This window comes from Canis lupus, chromosome 29 (assembly GCF_048164855.1).
Source record: "Canis lupus baileyi chromosome 29, mCanLup2.hap1, whole genome shotgun sequence".
In the NCBI taxonomy this organism is placed as follows: Eukaryota; Metazoa; Chordata; class Mammalia; order Carnivora; family Canidae; genus Canis; species Canis lupus.
In genome coordinates this window covers 9148423-9169825 of record NC_132866.1, presented here as the reverse complement: position 1 = coordinate 9169825, position 21403 = coordinate 9148423, and the positions used below count along the sequence as shown (strand labels likewise).

General features: G+C 47.2%; 1 protein-coding gene across 1 annotated transcript in view; it reads left to right on the top strand.

Annotated features, from left to right (window-relative positions):
* Window positions 1-21403, top strand: part of HTRA1 (HtrA serine peptidase 1) — a 52677-nt gene that overhangs the window by 8975 nt on the left and 22299 nt on the right. Inside the window, exons 2-3 of the mRNA XM_072805016.1 lie at window positions 19736-19835; window positions 20310-20514. Of these exons, the coding sequence (XP_072661117.1) occupies window positions 19736-19835; window positions 20310-20514 (305 nt within the window). The remainder of the gene's footprint in view (window positions 1-19735; window positions 19836-20309; window positions 20515-21403) is intronic.

Here is a 21403-nt window from a genome sequence, read left to right as displayed (position 1 = left end):
TTCTGTCTGCCCCCGTCTGTCAGTTCCTGAGAGAGGGGCGCTTGAAGTCTCCTGAGTCTGTTCTGAAGCCCTGACACCCTGTCTCCTCTGTCACCTGCTAGTGTCCCAGGAAACGTGGGTTCTAGCCACCCCCCCCTTTGGACCTTTGGGTGAGTTACTAACTCCCTTCAGCCTCTATTTCCTTATATGCAACATGGGGATAAGGATACTGACTTAGAGACCTCAGAGGGACCCTGGGAGGGTCAGGCTGGGAAGGTGCGTTGTCACCTGGGAGTCTTGGAGCATCTCGGCTGCAAGGAATTAGAACCTCTAGCTGGCAATTCCAGACTCTTCAGGACTCCTGGGAGAACCGGCACCAAGCAGTGGAGCCAAAAGGATGGACAAAGTCATATACACCCTGAGGGTCAAGACCTAGGTCTAGGGCCACCTGGGTGGCTCAGTTGGTTAAGCATTTGCTTTTAGCTCAGGTCACAGTCTCAGGGTCCTGGGATTGAATCCCACATAGGGTTCCCTGCTCAGTGGGGAGTCTGCTTCTCCCTCTCACTCTGCCCTGGCTCATGTCTCTCTCTCTTTCTCTCTCCCCAGCACGCCTTTCTCAACATCAGTCTCTCAAATAAATAAATAAAATCTTAAAAAAAAAAAAAAAAAAAGACGTGGATCTCCTCAGGGCATGTTCCTTTGTCCCACTGAGATACCGTAGTTCTTGGCCAATGTCACTGAATTGTTTGCAAGCACTGATCTTCCGTTTCAGGGAAGCCAGAGGCAGAGTCCGCTATCTTCAGCTCCGAGGGAAGAGCACTTCAGTTCAAAACATCAGCAGTCCAATTATCCTATAGAGCACACCAGCATCTCTTGTAGGAAAAGTCTGATAACAGAAGGTACAGGAGGAAGGGCAAGAATTTGAGACCATCTAGAAGGGACTGTGTACACAGATTCCTTTCTGCGCGTGGGGTTCTGTAGTCTCATACACAGCCTGTTTCCTTGGGATACCCATCACTGGCCAGCCAGATAATCCTTCATCCTCTGAAAAAGATCATTGCACCTCCACAACCCGTCTCTGACCACGGCCTGTTTTGGGGGGTCTTGTGGACAAAGACAGCTTCTTTCCTGCAGAGAAATTGGTGGCCATAGTCACTAATGCACTGGTAGAGAGCACTGGATCCCAGAACCTGAAACCTGAATGTGGAAGGTCCTTGCAGGCCCTGTAACCCAAACCCTTCACTTTACAGTCAGGGAAACTGAGTCACCCAAAGGGGGCATGCTTCTTACAAGCTGCCCCACTCCTCAGTTTGGGGGGGGCAGTGTAGACTCTGTCCTGCAGCCCAAGGAAGAGCCCTTGAGGCCTTCCCCCCATCAGCCGTACCTTCCTGCTGGAGCAGGTGAATGTTTGAGACCCGGGTCCACCCCGATTATTTTCCATGAGAAATGGTGGGTACTTTCGCTTAGTCTCCCAAAATGAGCTAAAGGAAACATCCCCCCACACCCCAACCAAAACAACCTCCTTCAGTTGGAAGATGACCCAAAGGCTATTCATGTAATGACTGATTTCTCCTTTCAAGAGTTCTAAGCACATATTATTAATACCCTTGAACCATAATTACAGTGCTCTTGCTGAAGGGAAAAAAACAACAACAACCCAGTACAAATATCATGGTGGACAGGCCAGATACATCAGGGCTGAAATGCTTCCATGTCTTTTCAGCTGCAGTAAGATTTTCTTTGGGATGAATATACCAAGCTTCCCTCCTCTCAGCATAAAGGCTCTTTTAAATTTCTTTTGCCATACTGTGTAGACATCTTGGGAAACGCATTCATACTTCTGATGACATACTTTATGGTATCAGTTTTTTCAAGTTATAAATATAGTTGAATTACATCACAAAGAAAAACAGTAAAAGAGCCACGATTCTGGTAGCTTCATCATTTCTGTCCCAGGCATTACCAGCGTCTGGTTGACCAGTCCTCAACTTGTTGCTCTTGTGAGTGATACTGAAATGAACATTTTCACGTTCATCGTTATTTGTGTATCTAGGGTTATTCCTTTTGGTAGATACCAAGAAGTACGATGACTGGATGGGGTGAGAGGGATTTTTTTTTTATGCCTGTTGGTGTATGCTGCCAAATTATTTTCCAAGATGATTATGTCCATATTCGTTGCCATCAGCTTTAGAATGATCAGCCTCTTAAGTCACTGACAGTTGAGGCAGGCAAAAAGAAATTCCTGAAAGAAATTCTTCAAGGTAAATAGAATAGGATGGTATCAAACAAGTCATCCTGCTCAGTAAGTCAATTACCTGATTAATCTTTTTTTTTTTTTTTTTTTTTTTACTCTTATTTATTTGAGAGAGACACAAGCAGGGCCAGAGGCAGAGGGAGAAGGAGAAGCAGACTCCCTGCTGAGCAGGGAGCCCAATATGGGACTCGATCCCAGGACTCTGGGATCATGACTCAAGCCACAGGCAGATGCACAACCAACGGAGCCACCCAGGTTCCCCATGTGTTTTTATTTTAATGTTAGCCCCTACCTGGTTGATCTTTAAGTTCTTTTTATTCTCAGGTGGATGCTTTTTTAATTTTTAAATTTTTTTTATTTATGATAGTCACACAGAGAGAGAGAGAGGCAGAGACATAGGCAGAGGGAGAAGCAGGCTCCATGCACCGGGAGCCCGACGTGGGATTCGATCCCGGGTCTCCAGGATCGCGCCCTGGGCCAAAGGCAGGCGCTAAACAGCTGCGCCACCCAGGGATCCCCCTTTTTTTTTTTTTTTTTCAGGTGGATGCTTTTAAGAAATAAGCAATATTTGGGGCAGAATGAGCACTTGAAAAATTTGATTTTACCTGATGATGGAGTTGTGATCACGGATAGTCCAAGGTCGAATGGGTCCTGTGGTTGTTAGTCATCTGGGCTGACCCTAGTGTTTTCCGGATCAGCCTGGGTATGTGAAGGTCCGAGGTCACAAGCTAGGCTGTGACTGAACGTGAGTCCCTGCCCACCCAGCCCCGGCCTCTCCACATTGAGCCTCCCGGATACCAGTGCTGCCCAGGATGCCAGAGGAGACTAGAATGTTTTTGTTTTGAAAAGTGAAGAATATGTTTATTCTAATGTCTTGGACACATGGACAGAAAAATAACATGAGCCACGTAGATAAAATCCAGCTCTCTAGTAGCTATATTAAATGAGTTAAAAAGGAACAAGTGACTTTTTTTTATTGTAGTTCTATTGAGACATAATTCACATATCATAAAATTTACCCTCTTAAAGTGTACGGTTCACAGTTTCCATACATTCTCAGAGGGGTGCCACTATCACCACGATCTAATTTTAGAACATTTTCATCACTCCCCAAAGAAACCCAGTACCCGTTAGCACGCACTCCATACTTCCCCTCTGCCCAGCCCTGGGCAGCCACCAGTCTGCTTTCCTTCCCTATGGATTTGCCTATTCTGGACATTTCCTTTTTTTTTTTTTTTTAAGATTATATTTATTTATTTGACAGAGAGAGCACAAGCGGGGGAGAGGCAGAGGGACAGGGAGAAGCAGACTCCCCGCTGAGCAGGGAGCCCGATGCAGGGCTCGATCCCAGGACCCCAAGATCATGACCTGAGCTGGAGGCAGACACTTAACCGACTGAACCTCACAGGTGCCCTAGGACATTTCGTATTAATGGAATCACACAACGTGTAGTTCTGGGTGGCCCGTTTGTTTTGCTTGTAATGTTTTCAACATAGGTCGCATGTCAATGCTTCATTCCATTTTAGGGCCGCATCATATTCCATTGTGTGGATACAGGAAGGCCAGACTTTCTATTTTATCTTCTCTTCCTGGTGGCGAATCCCAATCCTAGCTGAGAAGGTCACTTTGAAAGTCTAAACTGGTGAGGCGGCACTGGCTCCTTCGCTGGGCAGAAACCGGAGCACGGGAGACACAGGGAGCCAGCCCTGAAGACAGGAATATTCTATATGGATGGGGATATATGCTGAAAGGGAAAGATCAGGAAATGTGCTTTGCAGGTTTATTAGATCATATAACTTTTCTGGGAGCTGGAAAGGATGTCGGAAATGGTGTGGCCTAGCCCCTCATCATCTTACTGCTGAGGTATCTGAGGCCCAGAGAGAGGAAGTGGCTTGTCTGGGGTCCCAGGGCCCACTATTCACTTCTTACTTGAGCCAAAGATTCCTTCTGGCTTTTGTCAGTATTACACGTTACCCTCATTCTCCTCCTGGGACCCGGAGGATCGTGCTCACACGAATGGGTAGGGTACAGGGCACTTCCGAGGACGGAGGGCCACATCCCTCCCTGTGCCTTCCCGTTCCCCGTCCCGCCTCCTCCCCCAGCCTGTGCCCCAGGCCCACCCTCCCGGACCAGGGGGCTGTGGGAGGGGACCCAGGACAGCTGAGGAGTGCGTCGCAGGCCCCTGGAGCAACTCAACCATCTCCTCCCAGCCTGCTGCTTGCAGAGCCTGAGCTGCCCCGGCCACTCCAGACATAACAACTGGGGCAGCCGGAGCAGGAAGAGAACCCAAATGAGAAATCTGGGAAGGTCAAGACCGGAGCCAGATGCTTATCAAGAGGAACGTTAATAGTGTTTTTGTGACCCGAGCAGCCAGCCGTTTCCCTGAAGGTAATCAAAGACGCATCGTGCTGGGCATTCAGGAGACTTCAGCGGGGAAAATAAATTGTGTGGTGGAATTGATTGGAAACTTTTTTTCCCCTCCTGCATGCAATCGGAGAGGAAAGACTGTGAAATGCAACTGTGCTGACCAAGCGGGAGCATCCATTCACCACAGTGTGCAAGGAGGGACCTTTTCTGGGGGGGGAGGGGACTGTCCATGAAGCTGCAAAGTGATTAGCAACGACAGGCACCATTACACACAGACACATTGTTCTGGAAAAGGCACCTTTTACCAGTAAAGTTGAAGTCGAGCGGCACTCGTGGCTGCCAGCGCATGTAGGCCTCGGCAGCCAACTGGCCAGGTGCCCCCGAACGCCTGCGGGGGGCCGGGCTCGGTAGGGTCAGGGTCGGGGTCGGGGTCGGGGTGTGCGCCCCGGCGCCTCACCTGCCCGGCCTCTCCCAGCACCCTCTGCCGCCGCCTCGGTCCAGCCTCTGCAGACGGCCCCGCGCGGGGCTCCGTGGACACGGGGGGCAGATCGGCCGTCTGAGGTCTGGCGTCGGGCGAGCTTTTCCCACTCTCGGCCGTCTGGGAGACTGCACCGGAAAGCCAGGGCTGCCAGCGGCGGGAAGTGCCAGTGTGGGCTGGAAATCGAGGCCAGGCTCCCGGGCTCCGCCTCGCCTTCCTCCTTTATTCATGATGAGGAGAGAAATAGGTCACACGGAACAATCCTGAATTTTATGTCTCTATTTCTGTGCCGAAGACACAGAGTACGGGAGTCCATCATTCAATTCCGAGCCTTAAAAAAAATAAAAAATAAAAAATAAAGTAACAGTTGCTACTTGTGAGTTCAGCTCATTTTAACAAGAAGAGGTCCAAGAGCCTTTGGCCTTGGGAAGTTGGACTCCGAAACTGTGTCTTCCGTTTGCTTCTTCCTTAGCTGTGCGGCCGGGAGCTCCTCACGATGCGCCGGCCTCGCAGCTTGATCGGGGACCTCAGTGCGCTGCGTCGGCCCCGGCAAGGGATACCCCTCTCCCGCCTGTGCCTCTTCTCTGCGAGGCTCAGGAAACCTAATTGCACCGCGGGCCCCCAGCGCCCTGGAATTTGCAGCCACAGCACTGATTAGAATGGGGGTCTGGTTTCCTGGAATGTGCAAAGTCTCGCTTCTGTTTCTGCTGCCTCCACACCCCAGACCAGAGCTGGTCCAGCCGAGCTGTTGCTGACAAGTGTCCTTGGAATCGAGTGGAGGGGACAGACGATCCTGTGGCTCGGACTGAAGGCGAGAAGGAGGCTTGCAGGGCGACTTTGCTGCTTTCCCTGGGTTATGTTCCCCCCCCACCAGCCCCCAGCAAGCACGCTTGCACACAGGAGGCCCCATCCCCCTGGCCCTACACGACTCATTACCCGTTAGGAACCTGTTTAAATTGATTTCTCGGCTGACCCTCAGGGAGAAAGTAGTGAAAGTTCTCTGTAAGAGGAGGACGCATTCTGTTTCTCTCCGTCTGGCTCCCGTTACGCAGCCTGCCTGCCTCTCTTTCTCCCCCCTTGGCTGGTCTTGCCTCCTCCTGCCCCTTTCACGGTCATTCTCGAATTCATCTTGCAACCTCACAAAGAGAGCTTTTCTTAGTGAAAAATCATCCCGCTCGTCCTCCCTGAATGTGGACCAGCACCTCTCCCCAGCTGCTCGGTGTCAGGTTAGTTAACGGCCTGCCGCCTGGTCCCGTATCCACGCATCTGCACAAGTGGGACAGGTGTCCGGCTCTGCTTCGGGCGCCCATGCTCTGCAGAGTTACGGAGCCCTGTTGCAATGCTGACAGCAAAAGGCTCGAGGTGGCAAGCGGCGTGGTGGGGCCCAGCATCAGGCGACAGTGTGGTATCCTTGCCCTCCTGGCGACTGGGCCGTGGCCGGTGCTCCCTATCGGTTGGCCTTGGCCCGCAGCCCTCCCGTCTCTGTTTTGTCTCTCTGCTGTGCACCCCCCACCCCATCAGAAGTGTGAGGACCTTGGGCAGTGCTGGGGATGTAGGAGGAGCATCGGAGGGCCAAGCTTTGGATCAGCTCTTACTGTGTTTGCTCCCCGCCACCCCCCCACAGGCTCCACTTGATCCCTCTGTGAAGGTGCCAGACTGAGCAGAACAGAGCCAGTGAGAGAGCAGGTGATGTGCCAGGGCTGTGATTTCCTCCTGGAGGTCCCCTCTGGGCCCAGATTTATTTACCCAGCAAGTAGCCTCTTGTTGTTACTTTTAATCTGGCCATGCTGGGGACAAAGAAGTGGGCAGATGTGTCCCTCGGACCATCTGAAGATGAAAAAGAGGATGGCCTCCAGCATGCACCCCCATATGGCAATACGTTCTGGGGCATCATTGGATTGCCAGCCTGAGTTAAGGCAGCTACTTGGAGGATGGGCCTAATATGGGGGGGCTCATGCTTGGGGTGATAGGCCTAATATGGGGGTGGGGCTCATGCTTGGAGCTGTGGGACGGTGGCTGACGGCAGCCGAGGAGTGTGTCCCAGAGCCCTTCAGAAGACTAAATATTTCACGACATCCCACTTGGGGCCTGCTGTGGTTGTTTCTCTATTTATAATTTCTGAGCCAGTGGGAACCTGGCTGGCTGTGCTTCTGCTGCTGGCCAGGGGAAATTTCCCAAGGCTTTTGGGCTGGACCTTGAATCTAGAGCTGTGGTAGGTCCGAGCGGGCATCTCAGGGGTGATTGCATCTCCTAGTCATCACGTGGTCGGGGTTGGGGGGGTATGTCCTGGCCCTTCAGGTGAAGATGGGAACATGTTTTCCATTGGCCTTCGTCTCCAACCGTTGTACAGTGCATTTTGTGCCTTTGCCTTTGAAGGGATTTTATTTCCTTTGTCACTTGTGCCCAGCCCTGTGTGACAGAGGGAAGAGAAAGACTGGAATGGAAATATGAGGGGGCCGGGGCAGAGGTAGGAGCGCTGTCCCCGACTGCCCTCCTGCAGTCCCTTGGCCAGCAGGCTCTGGCTGGCTCTGGCCTTTCTGGCTGAGTTTTTCTTCACATTTCATCCTCCTCCCTGAATCCTGCCAATTGTTGGAACTGGGCTGTGCTATGATTTGTAGGCTTGAAAGGATCAATACCTTTGGTGGCGCTTAAAGTTGAAGCAAGTAGGTGAAATGTTGCAAGTAATTTCTTCCCTTTCTCCTTGAGAGCTGGGAGGGACCTTGGAAGCCACCCAGTTGAGCCTCCTTATTTTATTTTTTAAACATTTTTAAAAGGTTTTATTTATTTATTAGAGAGAGAGAAGGAGAGAGCGAGTGAGAGCACACAAACTGGGGGAGGGGGTGGTGAGGAGAAGCAGGCTCCCAGGGGCGCAGGAGCCCAATGAGGGGCTCAATTCCAGAACCCCAGGATCATGACCTGAGCTATAGGCAGATGCTTAACGGACTGAGCCATGTAGGTGCCCCAAGCCTCCTTATTTTAAAGTTGAGGACCCTTTAGCCCAGGGGGCTTGCCTGAGGCCACGCTTGCCTCACCCATGAGCAGAGCCCACACCTCGGACCATGGAAGGGGGTGTCTGCCTCCTAGCACATGGGGTGTCCGTCAGTCCCTGGTGACTGCCTGTGGGCTCCTAGGCTCGGCCAGATTCAGCATCTCTGTCAGCTCCTGAGCAGTTGGTGCTTCTTCTCAGTACTTCATCTGTACTTTGGGTTTTAAAATCAAATGAAATTGAAATGCAGGCAGGACCAGCTTTCAACGGTGTGCAGCCAGTGTGGTTCATGCTCAGAAGGAACCCATACCTGGGTTAAGGCTCTGCTGGTACCCTCTTGGATTTCTTAATACTTTTGGAACAAGGAGCCCCTGCATTTTCATTTTGCTCGGGGCCCTGCAAATCATCCATCCCATCCTGAATGTAGGACAGTGCATTAAAATGCCAGTGATTTGATCAATCTGCTCTTGCAACTGATTTGAATTTTGGGAACATGCTGTTCCCTGTGAATAAAGGGGGATTCATTTCTTTTCCCTCGAATACACTGTGTTCTGTTTTCCAAATTAGCTCTACTTCTCGATTCTGCTGAGAAATTGGAAGGCGTGATTGTTCTCATTGGAAGCCAAGGTTGGATTGTTAATCCTGAGTTCTGGCCCTCAGTTCTCAGGCGCGGAAGTGGGATGCGTTTTCCTACAACCATGGGGGCTGGCGGGGGCTGGCGGGGGCTGGAGGGGGCTGGAGGCTGAGTGAAGGGGCTGGGAACTGGAAGGGAGGCTACAGCTGCAGAGCAAAGGGGTTAGCCTCCCACCTGTGCCACCTGCCCCTGCGAGCCCCTTCACAAGCAGCATGCTTTCCTTCTCTGCCATACTTCTTCAGATCCTTCATTGTTCCATGTTTCTGTAGACTGGGCATAGGATCCGCCTTACAGGCTTGCAGGAATAATTAGAGGTAATGTTTATGGAGTGCCTAGCATTGTGCTTGACACATGGTAGATGCTCAATAAATGAGTACTATTATGGTGTTGTTCTTTGATTGCCAATATTGCGGATTGGGTGGGATTTGACTAGCTGTCTGGGAGGAGAATAAGATTCCAGGCAGGAAGAAAAACAGCGTGAGTGCAAGGAGGCAGGATGGAGTGTGAGGTTTTAGGGGGCCACTGAGAAGTTTGCAGCAGTGCAGAGTATGCATTAAGGAGCCCTGGGCCAGAGATTTGGAGATTGAGAACCACCTCTGACAGAGGGAGCTGAACTCAGGAAATGGAGACCAGGATGGGGGGGGGGTCCTGTAGTAAGTTCACGCTCCCCAGGTGGTAACTGTCATTTCAAGGGAGACACCTGCAAACGGGCCAGGTGTGCCTGATTAGAATGCAGAAACGGGATTCTGAGAAGCTTTGGAAGTGTGGGGGGAGGCATCAGGAGGACTCAATGCACCTGGGCGGTGATACACCTGCTGAGAGCCGGGAGGTGATCATGGCCTTGAGTGCAGGCTCCGTGTGCATTCTCTCCCTCGGGGCTCTCAACTGCTTGGAGGAGGTGGTATTATCTTCGTGTTGGAGAACAGGAGACTGAAGCTCAGACAGGGCCACTGCCCCAAGTAACCTGGCTGTAAGGGGCAGAATCAGCATTTGAGGCCACGTCTGGCTCAGGAGTCATCCTGGCACTGCTGGGAGCCTTGGGGCCTTTCCCAGCCTCGCTGACCCCCCTAGAAATTTACTGGGGTTGGGGCTCAGCTTGGCATTCCCTCTATCCCTGACAGTCTGAGCGTCACATCGGGAGAGAGTGGGCAGGTCTGCCTGGAGAAGGCACGAGGCTGGAGCCGAGAACGGCGCAGGGCATCCAGGATCCACTGCTAGGATTCCCAGAGCCAGGTCTGGGCCAGCTGCCCTGGAGGGCTCTTTTGGTCCTTCTAAAGCAGATGCCAAAAAACAAAACAAAACAAAAAACCCCAAAAAACAAACAAAAAATAATAAAGCAGATGCCTTCTGTGCTGGCCATGGTGTCTGGTCGGTGTCTGAGAGGCCTGGCAGCCAGGGCCGAGCATCCTGTAGATGCAGCTTGGGGGTCCCCACACCTTTCCACTGCGAACCGGTCATGAGCTGCAGAGGGCTTGGGAGCCGGGAATGAGTGGAACTGGGACCTGCTACTTGGGTACGGCTGGCGCTCTTGAGCCCCTGCTGGCATGTTTAGGTTTTATGGGATCTGACGCTTGTATCATTCAGGGGACCCTCTTTAAGAAAATAATTCAAAATTATAAGTACAACGTTAGGCATGGACACGATCTTTATTTAGGTTGAAAAAGCACGCCACCACAAATTACAAGTTTTTTAAAGTGAGAAAATACTACAGACTCCAACCCAGAAAAATGTCATAATGTTGTCATTAACTTGCAAGTACACCTTCACCTTTATTTTCTTCCGTCCTTCCTTCCTTCCTTCCTTCCTTCCTTCCTTCCTTCCTTCTTTTTATTTTATTTATTTATTTATTTTTCACGTTCACCTTTAAAATACCATCCTGCCCCATATACTTTTTAGCTATGGACTCTTTGATGACCTTTTCACATGACATTGTAATGTTTCCTATGGAGAGAATAGAATAATTTTTATTATTGTTGTTGTTGTTAATTTAGTCTTTCCTCTGGCATATTTCTCCACTACCATATATGCCCAGGCCAGGTCACCATACCCCGAACAACCTCTGGCTGTGCTAGGGAGCTGGCAGGATGGACGTAGGAGCATCCCTGGAAGCCATTGCTGTACCAGGATAGAAATGCAGAAATGACTTCAAAGCACAGAAGTATCTAATTAAACCCAAGCAAAATGATTCTACGGTTTGACTTTTAAGGCATATCCCCAAATGCGACAGCCACTCTGATGGGGCAGGAGATGTGTGGCAGACGTAAGGGGACAGTGGCCTCAACCAACTGCAGTTTACATTTTTCTTTTAAAGATTTTTATTTATTTATTTGAGAGAGAGAGAGAGAGAGAGAGAGAGAGAGAGAGAGAATACACAAGCAGGGAGGAGGGGCAGAGGAGAGGGAGAAGCAGGCTCCCTGCAGAGCTGGGAAACCCACACAGGGCTTGGAGGTAAAGGCAGACCGTAACAGGCTGGGCCGCCTGGTCACCCCGCAGTTTAAATATTTTTATAAATATTTGTGTTGTTATTTATTAACCATTTTCCAAAAGTATGTGACAACTGGACACTTTGCTAGGGCCCCTCACAGGGCAAACATTTACCTTCACCTTTTACTGTAAATCCACTTTTGCTCTGAATTATTACAACTGCGTTGGAATTCAGGATCATTTGCTGGAGAGAGAGCCCAAGAAGCATCGGGCACAGGGCAGAGGTACCCTAATTTTCATGCTTTGTGACACTCTTAGTGTCTCGGTAATTTCTTTGTGGTTCCCCCTAGGTCAAAAGAATTACCGAATCATTCTATTTATCAAGTAATTAGGTCCCAGCAACTTAAATAAGTGTTTGTGCCTTTACAGTATAGTAGTCACTTCCAAATAAAGGGGAAATGGTATTTTAATTTTGTTGTTTATGAATGGGCTAGGTGTACTGCTGAGTGCCCACAGTTATTTATGAATGAGCTAGGTGTACCGCTGGGTGCCATATAATCTCTCAAGTCTTGGAATCAGATTGGACACTGCCACTGCCATTTTGAGTTCAACACTGATTTTTGTACAGTACTTGCTGTTAATCACAGTGACCACCAGAATCCAAAGTGACAAAAATAGGAGACCATCCAAAGGATTATTGTGCAATCTGATTTTGAAACTGAGAACTAGCCAGAGCTAGTTTTCAAGATATCCAACAGATATCCAACAGATAACAGTTATCACTGTGTTTCCCTAGAAAACTTGAACTATCCTGTGTATTTGCTATGGCACTCCAGGGTGACTTGGGACAGTTAGAGAACTACGGCATTAGGACCATAAACACTTATTTCTCTCTTCTTCCTGCCCCACATCTAATCTTTACCTGACATTTTTACCTTAAATATATAAAAAAAAAAGTATTCATTTTGATGATTTTAAAGCACATACCCAATTTTGTGATAAATCTTTGACGAGAAACACAGGTAAAAGTCAATCTGTTGGTTCATAGTCCGCACGTGGTGATTTTCATTTTCACTGCAACACATTTTCTTCACTGTGATAATGTATGTCAAATACTTAACTTAGTGCCTGGCTTTTTTTGGCAAATGCGTAATAATGGAAGTATTTGTTATGCTAATTTTGATACTAATTAATGAAACGTAGCAATACACTGTGTATCTCTCTTTCCTTGTGTAAGGAAGTTGTTGCAAATATGTAAGAAGAATTATCTATAAAACTCCAGAGACGATTGGTTCCAAGGAAGTAACATTTATGGAGTTGTGTGCTTTTCTAGTAGTTTATACAGAGAAAAGAGGAATCATTTGTTATTTTTTGATGAAATCCTGGCAATTTTAAAACTCATTAAATTATAGGAAATGTTGGCTACTTTAATGGGTCATTTGTTGTGTTAAAAATCAGTAATGATAAATATTTGGATAAGTGGAAAGGCCTGTCTTGTAAAATGTTGTGACTCATCATTCTACTAATCCTGGTTATTAAGAATTTTTCATTTTAAAATAAAATCACATAGAACAAGTCATTTGATTTTCTTTTTGAGAGTTATTTTGGCTAGCCTAGGTTTTTTGCTTCCCACATAAACTTCAGAAATAGCTTATCAATTTCTACACAAACACCTGCTGGGATTTTCAATGGGAGTATGCTGAATCTGTAGGTCAATTTTGGGAAAATTGATAGCTTGACAATAGTGAGTCTTCTGACTCATGAATAGAGTGTATCTCTTTATTTACTTAGTTCTTTTAAAATTCACTTCAGCAAGAAGGAGAGAAGGAAACAAACCATAAAAGATGTTTAACAATGGAGAACAAACTGAGGGTTGATGGAGGGAGGTGGGCAAGGGATGGGCTAGATGGGTGATGGGGATGAAGGAGGGCACTTGCTGTGATGAGCACTTGGTATTATATGTAAGTGATGAATCACAGAATTTCACCGCAGAAACCAATATTGTACTGTATGTTGACTACCTAAAATTTAAATTAAAAATAATAAAATTTATTTCAGCAGTGTTTTGCAGTGTTCGGTGTACAGGTCTTGTACATATTTTATTAAATATTTACCTACATATATAATATTTTTGATGTTATTATAATTGGCATTTTTAAGTTTTCAATTTCCAGGGGTTTGTTTTTACTGCATAGAAATAACAGTTGTGTGTACTGACCTGTTATCCTGTGACATTGACAAACTCACTTATTCTAGCAGTATATTTACAGATTCCTAAGCAATTTCCCTATGCACAGTTGTGTCATCTTCAAATACTAACAGTTTTATGTTCTCCTTTCTAACCTCTATCCCTCTGATTTCTTCTTCTAGCTTAATTATTCCAACCAGGACATTGATAAAATACTGAATAGAAGTGGTAAGAGTGGATGTCCTTGTCTTGTTCCCATTTTTAGAGAGAAAGCATTTACTCTTTTTGCTATTAAGTATGATGTTAGTTTTAGGTTTTTTATTGATCCCTGTTATCAGGTTGAGAAAATTCTCTTTTTAGTTTGTTGAGTGCTTTTATGGTGAATGGGTGTTCAATTTTTGTCACATCTTTTTACATCTACTGGGATAATCATTTGGGTTTTCTTAGTATTACATTCTAATTTTAAAATAACTTTCTTTCTTTCTTTCTTTCTTTCTTTCTTTCTTTCTTTCTTTCTTTCTTTCTTTCTTTCCTTTCTTCTTTCTTCTTTCTAACATTTGTTTATTTGAGAGAGAGTGTGAGTGGGGGGGAAGGGGCAGAGAGAGAATACCCAAGCAGACTCCTGCTAAGCATGGATCCTGACTTGGGGCTCTGTCCCACAACCCGCAAGATCAGGACCTGAGCCAAAACCAAAAGTTGGACACCTAACCAAATGAGCCACCCATACGTGCCATATTAAACTTTATTTATCCTTTCCTGGAATAAACCTCACCTTGTCATGATATATTATTCTTTTTGTTAAGTTGCTGAATTCTTTTTTTCCCCTAAATTGCTGAATTCTGTTTGCTTAAAATTTTAAGGATATTTGGTCTGTGTTCATGTTGGATATTAGTCTGAAGTTTTCTTATAATGTCTTTTGTCTGACTTTTATGTTAGAATAATGCTGGGTTCATAAAATAAGTTGAACAGTATTTCCCTATTCTATTTTTGGGAAAAGTTTGTGAAGTATTAGTATTGTTTCTTTCTTAAATGTTTGATAGAATTCACCCATGAGGTCATGAACCTGAGACTTCCTTTGTGGGAAGGTTTTAAACTGCAAAGACAATTTCTTCAATAGATATAAGATTATTCAGGTTGTCTGTATCTCCTTGGATGAGCTTGGTAACTTATGTCTGTCCATTTTATCTGAGCTGTAGAATTGATGTGCACAAATTTGCCCAGAATATTTCCATATCATATTTTTAATGTCTGTAGGATCTATAGTGATGCTTCCTCTTGATTCATGATATTGGTCATTTTGTCTTTTCTATTTTTAAAAAAATTAACCAGGAATGTAAAGACACTTTACCTCCATGTTTCTGAATTCTGAATCTCCAACTTTCTGTAAATGGTGGGCTGTTACTGAACTCCAGTCAGTTCCAGCTTTCTGTACAATAATGGAGTGTTTAGAATGGTTAGAAGAACCAGGCCTTTACCCTGCACGAGGCTTCCAATTTTCATTACCCTCACCATATTGATTTGGCCTAACTAAACAAGGCCGTCACACTATAGATGGAGTTACGTTTGTCTTCTGGTGCAGGTTGGTTGCTCCATGTGAGTTTGAGAATGCAGTGGGCTACAGTTCAGGTTAGATCATTTCTATTGACCCAGCTTCCTCTTTCCCTTCTGTAGTGGCTGTGGGTTTGCCTTGGATGCTGGTGAATACAGGTAACATAAAAGCCAGAAAAATAGGCCTGCTACACAGCTTCCCCTTGATCTCTGCAGGGGAGGCCGTGATGGTCCTATTAGGAGGAGTTTCCAGGGGCTACACAAATTTGCCGAGGTGGGGAGAGTGGTTCTCTCTCTACTCTACCACTGAAGTGTGTGGTGTTCACACCTGTCCAGAGCTGCCTCTGAGCAGCACCTTTACCTACCTATTCTCTTTTTAATTTCAAACTGTATGCCATGACATGGCCAAGCACTTCATATATAGTAACTCATAAAATCAGCATCAAAACCACTTTGAGGTTGGTGTTACTGTCATCACATTTTATGGACAAGGGGATAACTCTTGGAGGAATGAGGTGACATATACCTAAGGTCACACAGCAGGTAAATGTTGTGCAGAGTCACACTCTAATCTAAGACCATGCCTATGTTCTTAGCCATTTTTCCCCTTACTGAGTGGCCCCAAACCCTCCATCCATCTGCATCACTTGTGGTTGTGGCAGAGCCAGCCTGGGTCCACCTCTAGGAGTTCTCCACCTCAGTTGATCCCTCTGGAAGAAGACCATTGACTGGCAGTTGAGATCACAGCAAATGGAGCCAGCCAGGGTTTATAAAGACCCGGGGGCAGTGGCAGCCTCCTCTAGTTTGATGGACAACATTTTACATGGAGCAGGATTCTGACACTGAGCCACACTGCTCTTAGAGACACTTCCATCCCTCATTCTGAAATAGCATTTTTGGGAAGCCAAACACTTCCTCTTTGGTTTGACATCTTGCCCATCTTTGAACAATTAGTTCGTGTTCCTGATGTTCATTGTTTCTGCTCTATTTCATTTGCCCGTTGATGCTGGTCCACTCGGTGATGGTAATGGAGGTCACTGGCTGCTTTTTCATCTAAGCTGCACAATGAAGGCTTGTCAGTTGGGCTTTTCATGATGGTCTGTCCTCCTACTTTTCGTTTCTGTTTACTCATCAGCAGAGTTTGGAGAGTCCTGAGCCCAGTCTTCGATTCCACAAGCTCTTTATCTGGCTGCAGCACGTGGGGGTAAGAGGGAGAGACAGGGGTTAGGTAACAGAATGTTGGAACTGGACTGGATGGACCTTGCAGCTCGTTTCTAGAGGCACTTGACCCCATATTACAGATGGAGAAATGGAGGCCACCTGGCAGACAGGATGGGAGCTGGGCTTCCTAGTGCCCAGACCAGTCTCCTCCCTTTCCCGGGGTACATGCTTCCTGGAGCCACTGGCTAGTTTGTGTGAGAAAGCAAGTGGTTCTCACATCAGCTGGAAAAACCCATGTCCAGTTTTTACTCCTGATGCTGGCAAATTCTCCTGTGCCTACTTTGGGAAGTCAGAAAGGGGAAGTGAGATAATGATCCTCAGTGGTAAGATTCTGGTAATTGCCCTGCTTGGGGGCAGCTCTGAAGCTCCATGCTGCCCTGTGGGGTCCTGGCCCTCGGGCCTCAAACTTTCTTTTGTTCTTTCCCAGGAAGCTGGTCTGAGGAAGCCCAGATGCGTTTGTTTACTGCTGTCTCTGGGTGATGTTCGCCAGGTTCTGTGGTCAGAAGGAATGTTTCTATCCCCTTCTTTATAGCTCCCTTTGGAGTATTTGGAGAGACAGACCAATTAACAGCAACTACTTAGAAACCTGGGAGGCTAGCAGATATGTCTGGGGCCAGGATTTAGAAGAAAAGTTGTAGATTTGCCCGGATTTTCCTGTTATTTATACTCTCTATTAAGAAAATTTAGTCGGGGTGCCTGGGTGACTCAGTCAGAGAAGTGTCTGCCTTCGTCCTGGGGTCCTGGGATGGATTGTCATGTCAGGACCCTTGCTCAGCAGGGAGTCTGCTTCTTCCTCCCCTTCTGCTCCCCATCCCCACTTGTGGTCTCTCTCTCTCTCTGTGTCTCTGTCTCTCTCAAATAAATACAAGCTTTTTTTTTTTTTTTTTTTAAAGAAAATTCAGTGTCTATGGAGAAGTCATAGGGTCTGTGAGCCTCAGTTTCCCTAAATATAATATGGGCATGATATCTGACTTTCCTCATCCTTGGGGAAAAGTAAAAATAGGATTGATATGAAAGGCAGGTCACACAGCAGGTAAATGTTGAAAAATAATAGCAAAGCAAAAATAATAAAATAAGTTAACATGAACTTGTTGAATTAGTCTTCCCTGCCTAGTAGGTGCAGATCTTTTTTTGACCTTGGAAAATCATGTTATGCAAAAAGAGAAGGCTTCCAAGTCTGAAGTACAGTTCAGAGCCTCTTTGCCAGATCAGAGAGGGGCCCTTTGTTTGTCGATGGTCTCTCACTTCCCAGAGGGAAGGCTTGGGAGAGGCAGGCTGCTCCCCCAGACGCCCAGGGCCCAGGGGTATAGAGTCGAGTTACTGATGTCCTGGTAGGAACCTACAGCCATGGAGGGCATCTGTCCACGCAGTCTAGACAAAGGCTGTGGTGTGGCTAGGGAAGCCTGTGGGCCTGCAGCTCTGAGAGCCACGGGAGACTTGAAAGGGTCACAGCTTTCACTGCTGGCCCAGAGCTCAGGCTGTGGCTGCAGGCCCCCCTCACAGGATTGGAGCATGTGGGGAGGGTCTATGTGTGTGTACATGAGTGTGTGCATGCATATGTATGAGTATAGGTGTGTGAATCTGTATATGAGTGCATGTATGTGTGTGTAAGAGTGTACACATGTGAGTCTTTACATATATGTGAGTGTCTGTGAGAGTGTGTGTGCATGCATGTCCATGAGTGTGTATGTGAGTGGGTAAGTGTGACCGTGTAATTAAGTGTGTGAGAGAGACAGAGTCCGTATGTAGGAATAGGTCTGTGTGTGTGTACATGTGCGTGTATGTATGTGTGTGTGCATGCTCATGACTAAGTGTGTAAGTGTGAGTGTGGGTTTGTGCTCATGCAAGTGTGTGTTTGTGTGCTTCTCTGTGTATGTGTGTTGGGGGTGGGGCACACAGGCCCTTAGGTGAATAAGGGGCAGTTTTGTAGGCCAGCGGCTGCTTTTTATTTTTTATTTTTTTAATTTTTTAATTTTTTAATTTTTATTTTTTAAAGATTTTATTTATTTATTCATGAGAGACACACAGAGAGAGGCAGAGACATAGGCAGAGGGAGAAGCAGGCTCCATTCAAGGACCCTGACGTGGGACTCGATCCCGGAACTCCGGGATCATGCCCTGAGCCAAAGGCAGACGCTCAACCGTTGAGCCACCCAGGCATTCCAGTGGCTGCTTTTTAAACAGCAAAGTTGTGTCATGAATCCCCATGAGTGAGTGAGCTGTGACAGGGAGTGACAGGTGAGGGGACATATCAGTGCTCCTTAGACCATCTATAGTAAAGGAACAGATTTCTTTTCCATTATTTCCTATCCATTATGGATCAATTAAAATATGCTAAAAATGAATTACTACCAAAATGTTGTAAGAAAGACACAAAATATAGGCCCCAATTTAAAATTTTTAGATGCAGCAGACAGACGATTACTCTGTCAAATTGCTCTAAAGGTTTCCGAAAGCTGCCGGTTTCCTGCCGCTGTCTGCGTGGAACCAAGGGGTAGCGAGGCCAGCGGAGCCTCTGGCCCCTGGAGCCTAACGTTAGGCTTGGCGACTGGCCCAGGGGAAGTGACTGGCCCAAGGGACACAAGGAGAGAGAAAGGAAGAGGTGTGTGGGTTCTTTGCTGCAGACCAGCCTAGAACCCCTCTAGCAGTGAAGGCAGAGAGATGTATTGAGAGATACCAGCAGGTGGCACAGAGTTAGGGCCAGAACGGCAGGCTCGGGTTGTACCTTCCTGGGCCACACTGTCTCTGCCGCCACTTGTGCCAGCAGATTGGGTGTCCTGGGGCCTGAGTCTCCAGTAGCTCATTTCTGGATCAGATGCCATGGTGTGTGCATCTGCCTGGTGGAAACCAATTTTTGGCTTTGCTGGGTAAAAGCCCTACTTTGGGATGTGGGGTTGCTTTGTCTGAAAGTAGCTTTGAAATGGGGTTCACTAGTTAGAGTGTGTATGTTTATGTAGAAATTATGGTGATTGGATTTCTCTCTGTCTCTTTTCCCCCCAGTGGTATCAAGGCACCTCTTGTGCCTTCTGGCCTGGGATGTCCCAGAGGGTTGCAATAAACAAGGCATAGTGGAAAACTGCTCTGGGGACAGATGGTGGCTTCTGTTCACTTTGTGGTATCAGTGGGAAGACGGGATCTGTGCCTTTGCCTTAATGCCATTTCAGGATAGTTTTTTCGATCTGTAATGTCTAGTGGGCATCTCCTCAAAAGCGGCCTCGGCCCTCCCCTCGGTGGTGGTGGTGGCAGCATTCTGGGAGTGGCTGCTTCTCTGAGGCGCTGGGGGACCCGGCAGGGGCGTGGTGGAGGGTGGTGCTGTGCCTGTGACCCCTTGCCTCACTACCTTCTAAGAGGTCCAGGTAGCTGCTGGTGCCTCCGGCTCAGCATTTTTGCAGCAAAACCTTTGGAAGGAAAGAAGCAGAGCAAAGAGGTCATCTCTGATGGGTGTTGCTTCTTACCTGAGTGTGTGGTCCCTTGAGAGCCTGGAGGATCTTTGCAACAGAGTGCAGGTCAAGACCCCAGATCTTGTCTTGTCATCACTTGTCCAGGGTTCCAAAGGTCCGGGTGTGTATTTTGGCTCCTTCTCACCCATGCCTTTCTCTGGAGGCCACAGTACAGAGCACAGTGTCTTGACGTGTCCTGTCTTTGCTTTGTTCTCAGGGCAAGAAGACCCTAACAGTTTGCGCCATAAGTACAACTTCATCGCTGACGTGGTGGAGAAGATCGCCCCTGCCGTGGTTCACATCGAGCTGTTTCGCAAGTAAAGAGGGCCTTCTTAAAAAAAAAAAAAAAAAAAAAAGAGGGCCTTCTTGTTTGCCCACGGCCTCTGAAGCTCCCACCAAGACGTGCTGCCGTTAGCAAGGCACTGGGGCTGTTTCTGGGGGCACTTTGAAGTGTTCAAGAGCCCCTAAATATGTTCCTACGGGAAGATGACATTTCCCCTTCTATGCTTTCCCTTTAGACTATTTGAATATATATTCTCGACCCTTCTCAATGACTTAAGAACCTCCAGCTTTGAAGAGAGTCCCTAAGAATATTTTCTAAGTGGAATTTTCTGATGCTTGCAAATACCGATAGCCTTCCTTTTTTTTTTTTTTTTTAACGTTAAATAGACCCACCGTGTAAAGTAACAATTGCTAGATATGTGTTGCTACTGCAGAGCCTGTGAGTCGGTGTGTTGAAGAGTTGATCTGAAGGTGTTTCGGGCTTAACGGGGCTCTCCTCTGGGTTCTAGGCTTCCGTTTTCTAAGAGGGAGGTGCCGGTGGCCAGTGGGTCTGGCTTTATCGTGTCCGAAGATGGATTGATTGTGACAAACGCCCACGTGGTGACCAACAAGCATCGGGTCAAGGTCGAGCTGAAGAATGGTGCCACTTACGAAGCCAAAATCAAGGATGTGGATGAGAAGGCAGACATCGCGCTTATCAAAATTGACCACGAGGTAAGGGTGCTCCCTGCCTGAAGAGCTGAGTTTCCAGGTGGCAAAACCTGGCGAGGTCAGAAGGCTCCAGAGCGCCCCGATTTCCTGAGAACCAGTCCAAGCCTGAACCCCAGGAGAACGTTTAGGGGCTGCTGAGTGTGGCTTGGGGAGGGGGAAGGTAAGGGGTGGATTCTAGAAGCTTCTGTAATAAGCAGACTGTAAGATCAAGGTTTTAAAAAAGGAAGCTTACATTTTTCTAAAAGAAAGCAATAGGATTGTAAAGAAATTAGTAGGTAAGCAGTGACGTGGAATCTCCCTTCCGTTCCTGAGGCAACTCTTGTTGTTCTTTTGTGTTCATTTGTGCAGTCACTAGGTCCGAAAACAAACCAGGTCTCCCAAATGGAGTTTTTGTAAGATAACTAGAGGTGTGTGTGTGTGTGTGTGTATGTGTGTTTTAAGATTTAATTATTTGAGAGAGAATGAGTGGAGGATGGGTGGTGGGGGTGCAGAGAGCAAGGGAGAGACAGAGAAGCCTAAGCAGATCCCCGCTGAGCAGAGAGCCCTTCTCTGGACTGGATCCCAGGGCCCTGAGATCAAGGACCTGAGCTGAAACCAAGAGTTGGACACTTAACTAACTGAGCCACCCAGGCACCCCTCTAGCTGTGTTTTAGAACAGTGTTCCATTCTTTAAAAACTTTTGGAAACCTTGAGTTAAAGCAAAGCCAATGGGTTTCTTTCTCACAGAATTTCTCAAAACTTTTAATATGCTAATGCACACAGGAGTCTCCCACAGAAGGGTGTATACTCCAAATGATAATCATCTGAGAACTTTTTTTCTTAAATTTTCCCCAAAACTGAGATGTAGGGAGTTCAATCTGGGAAATCTTTGAAAATGGTTTGCTTTCTATTG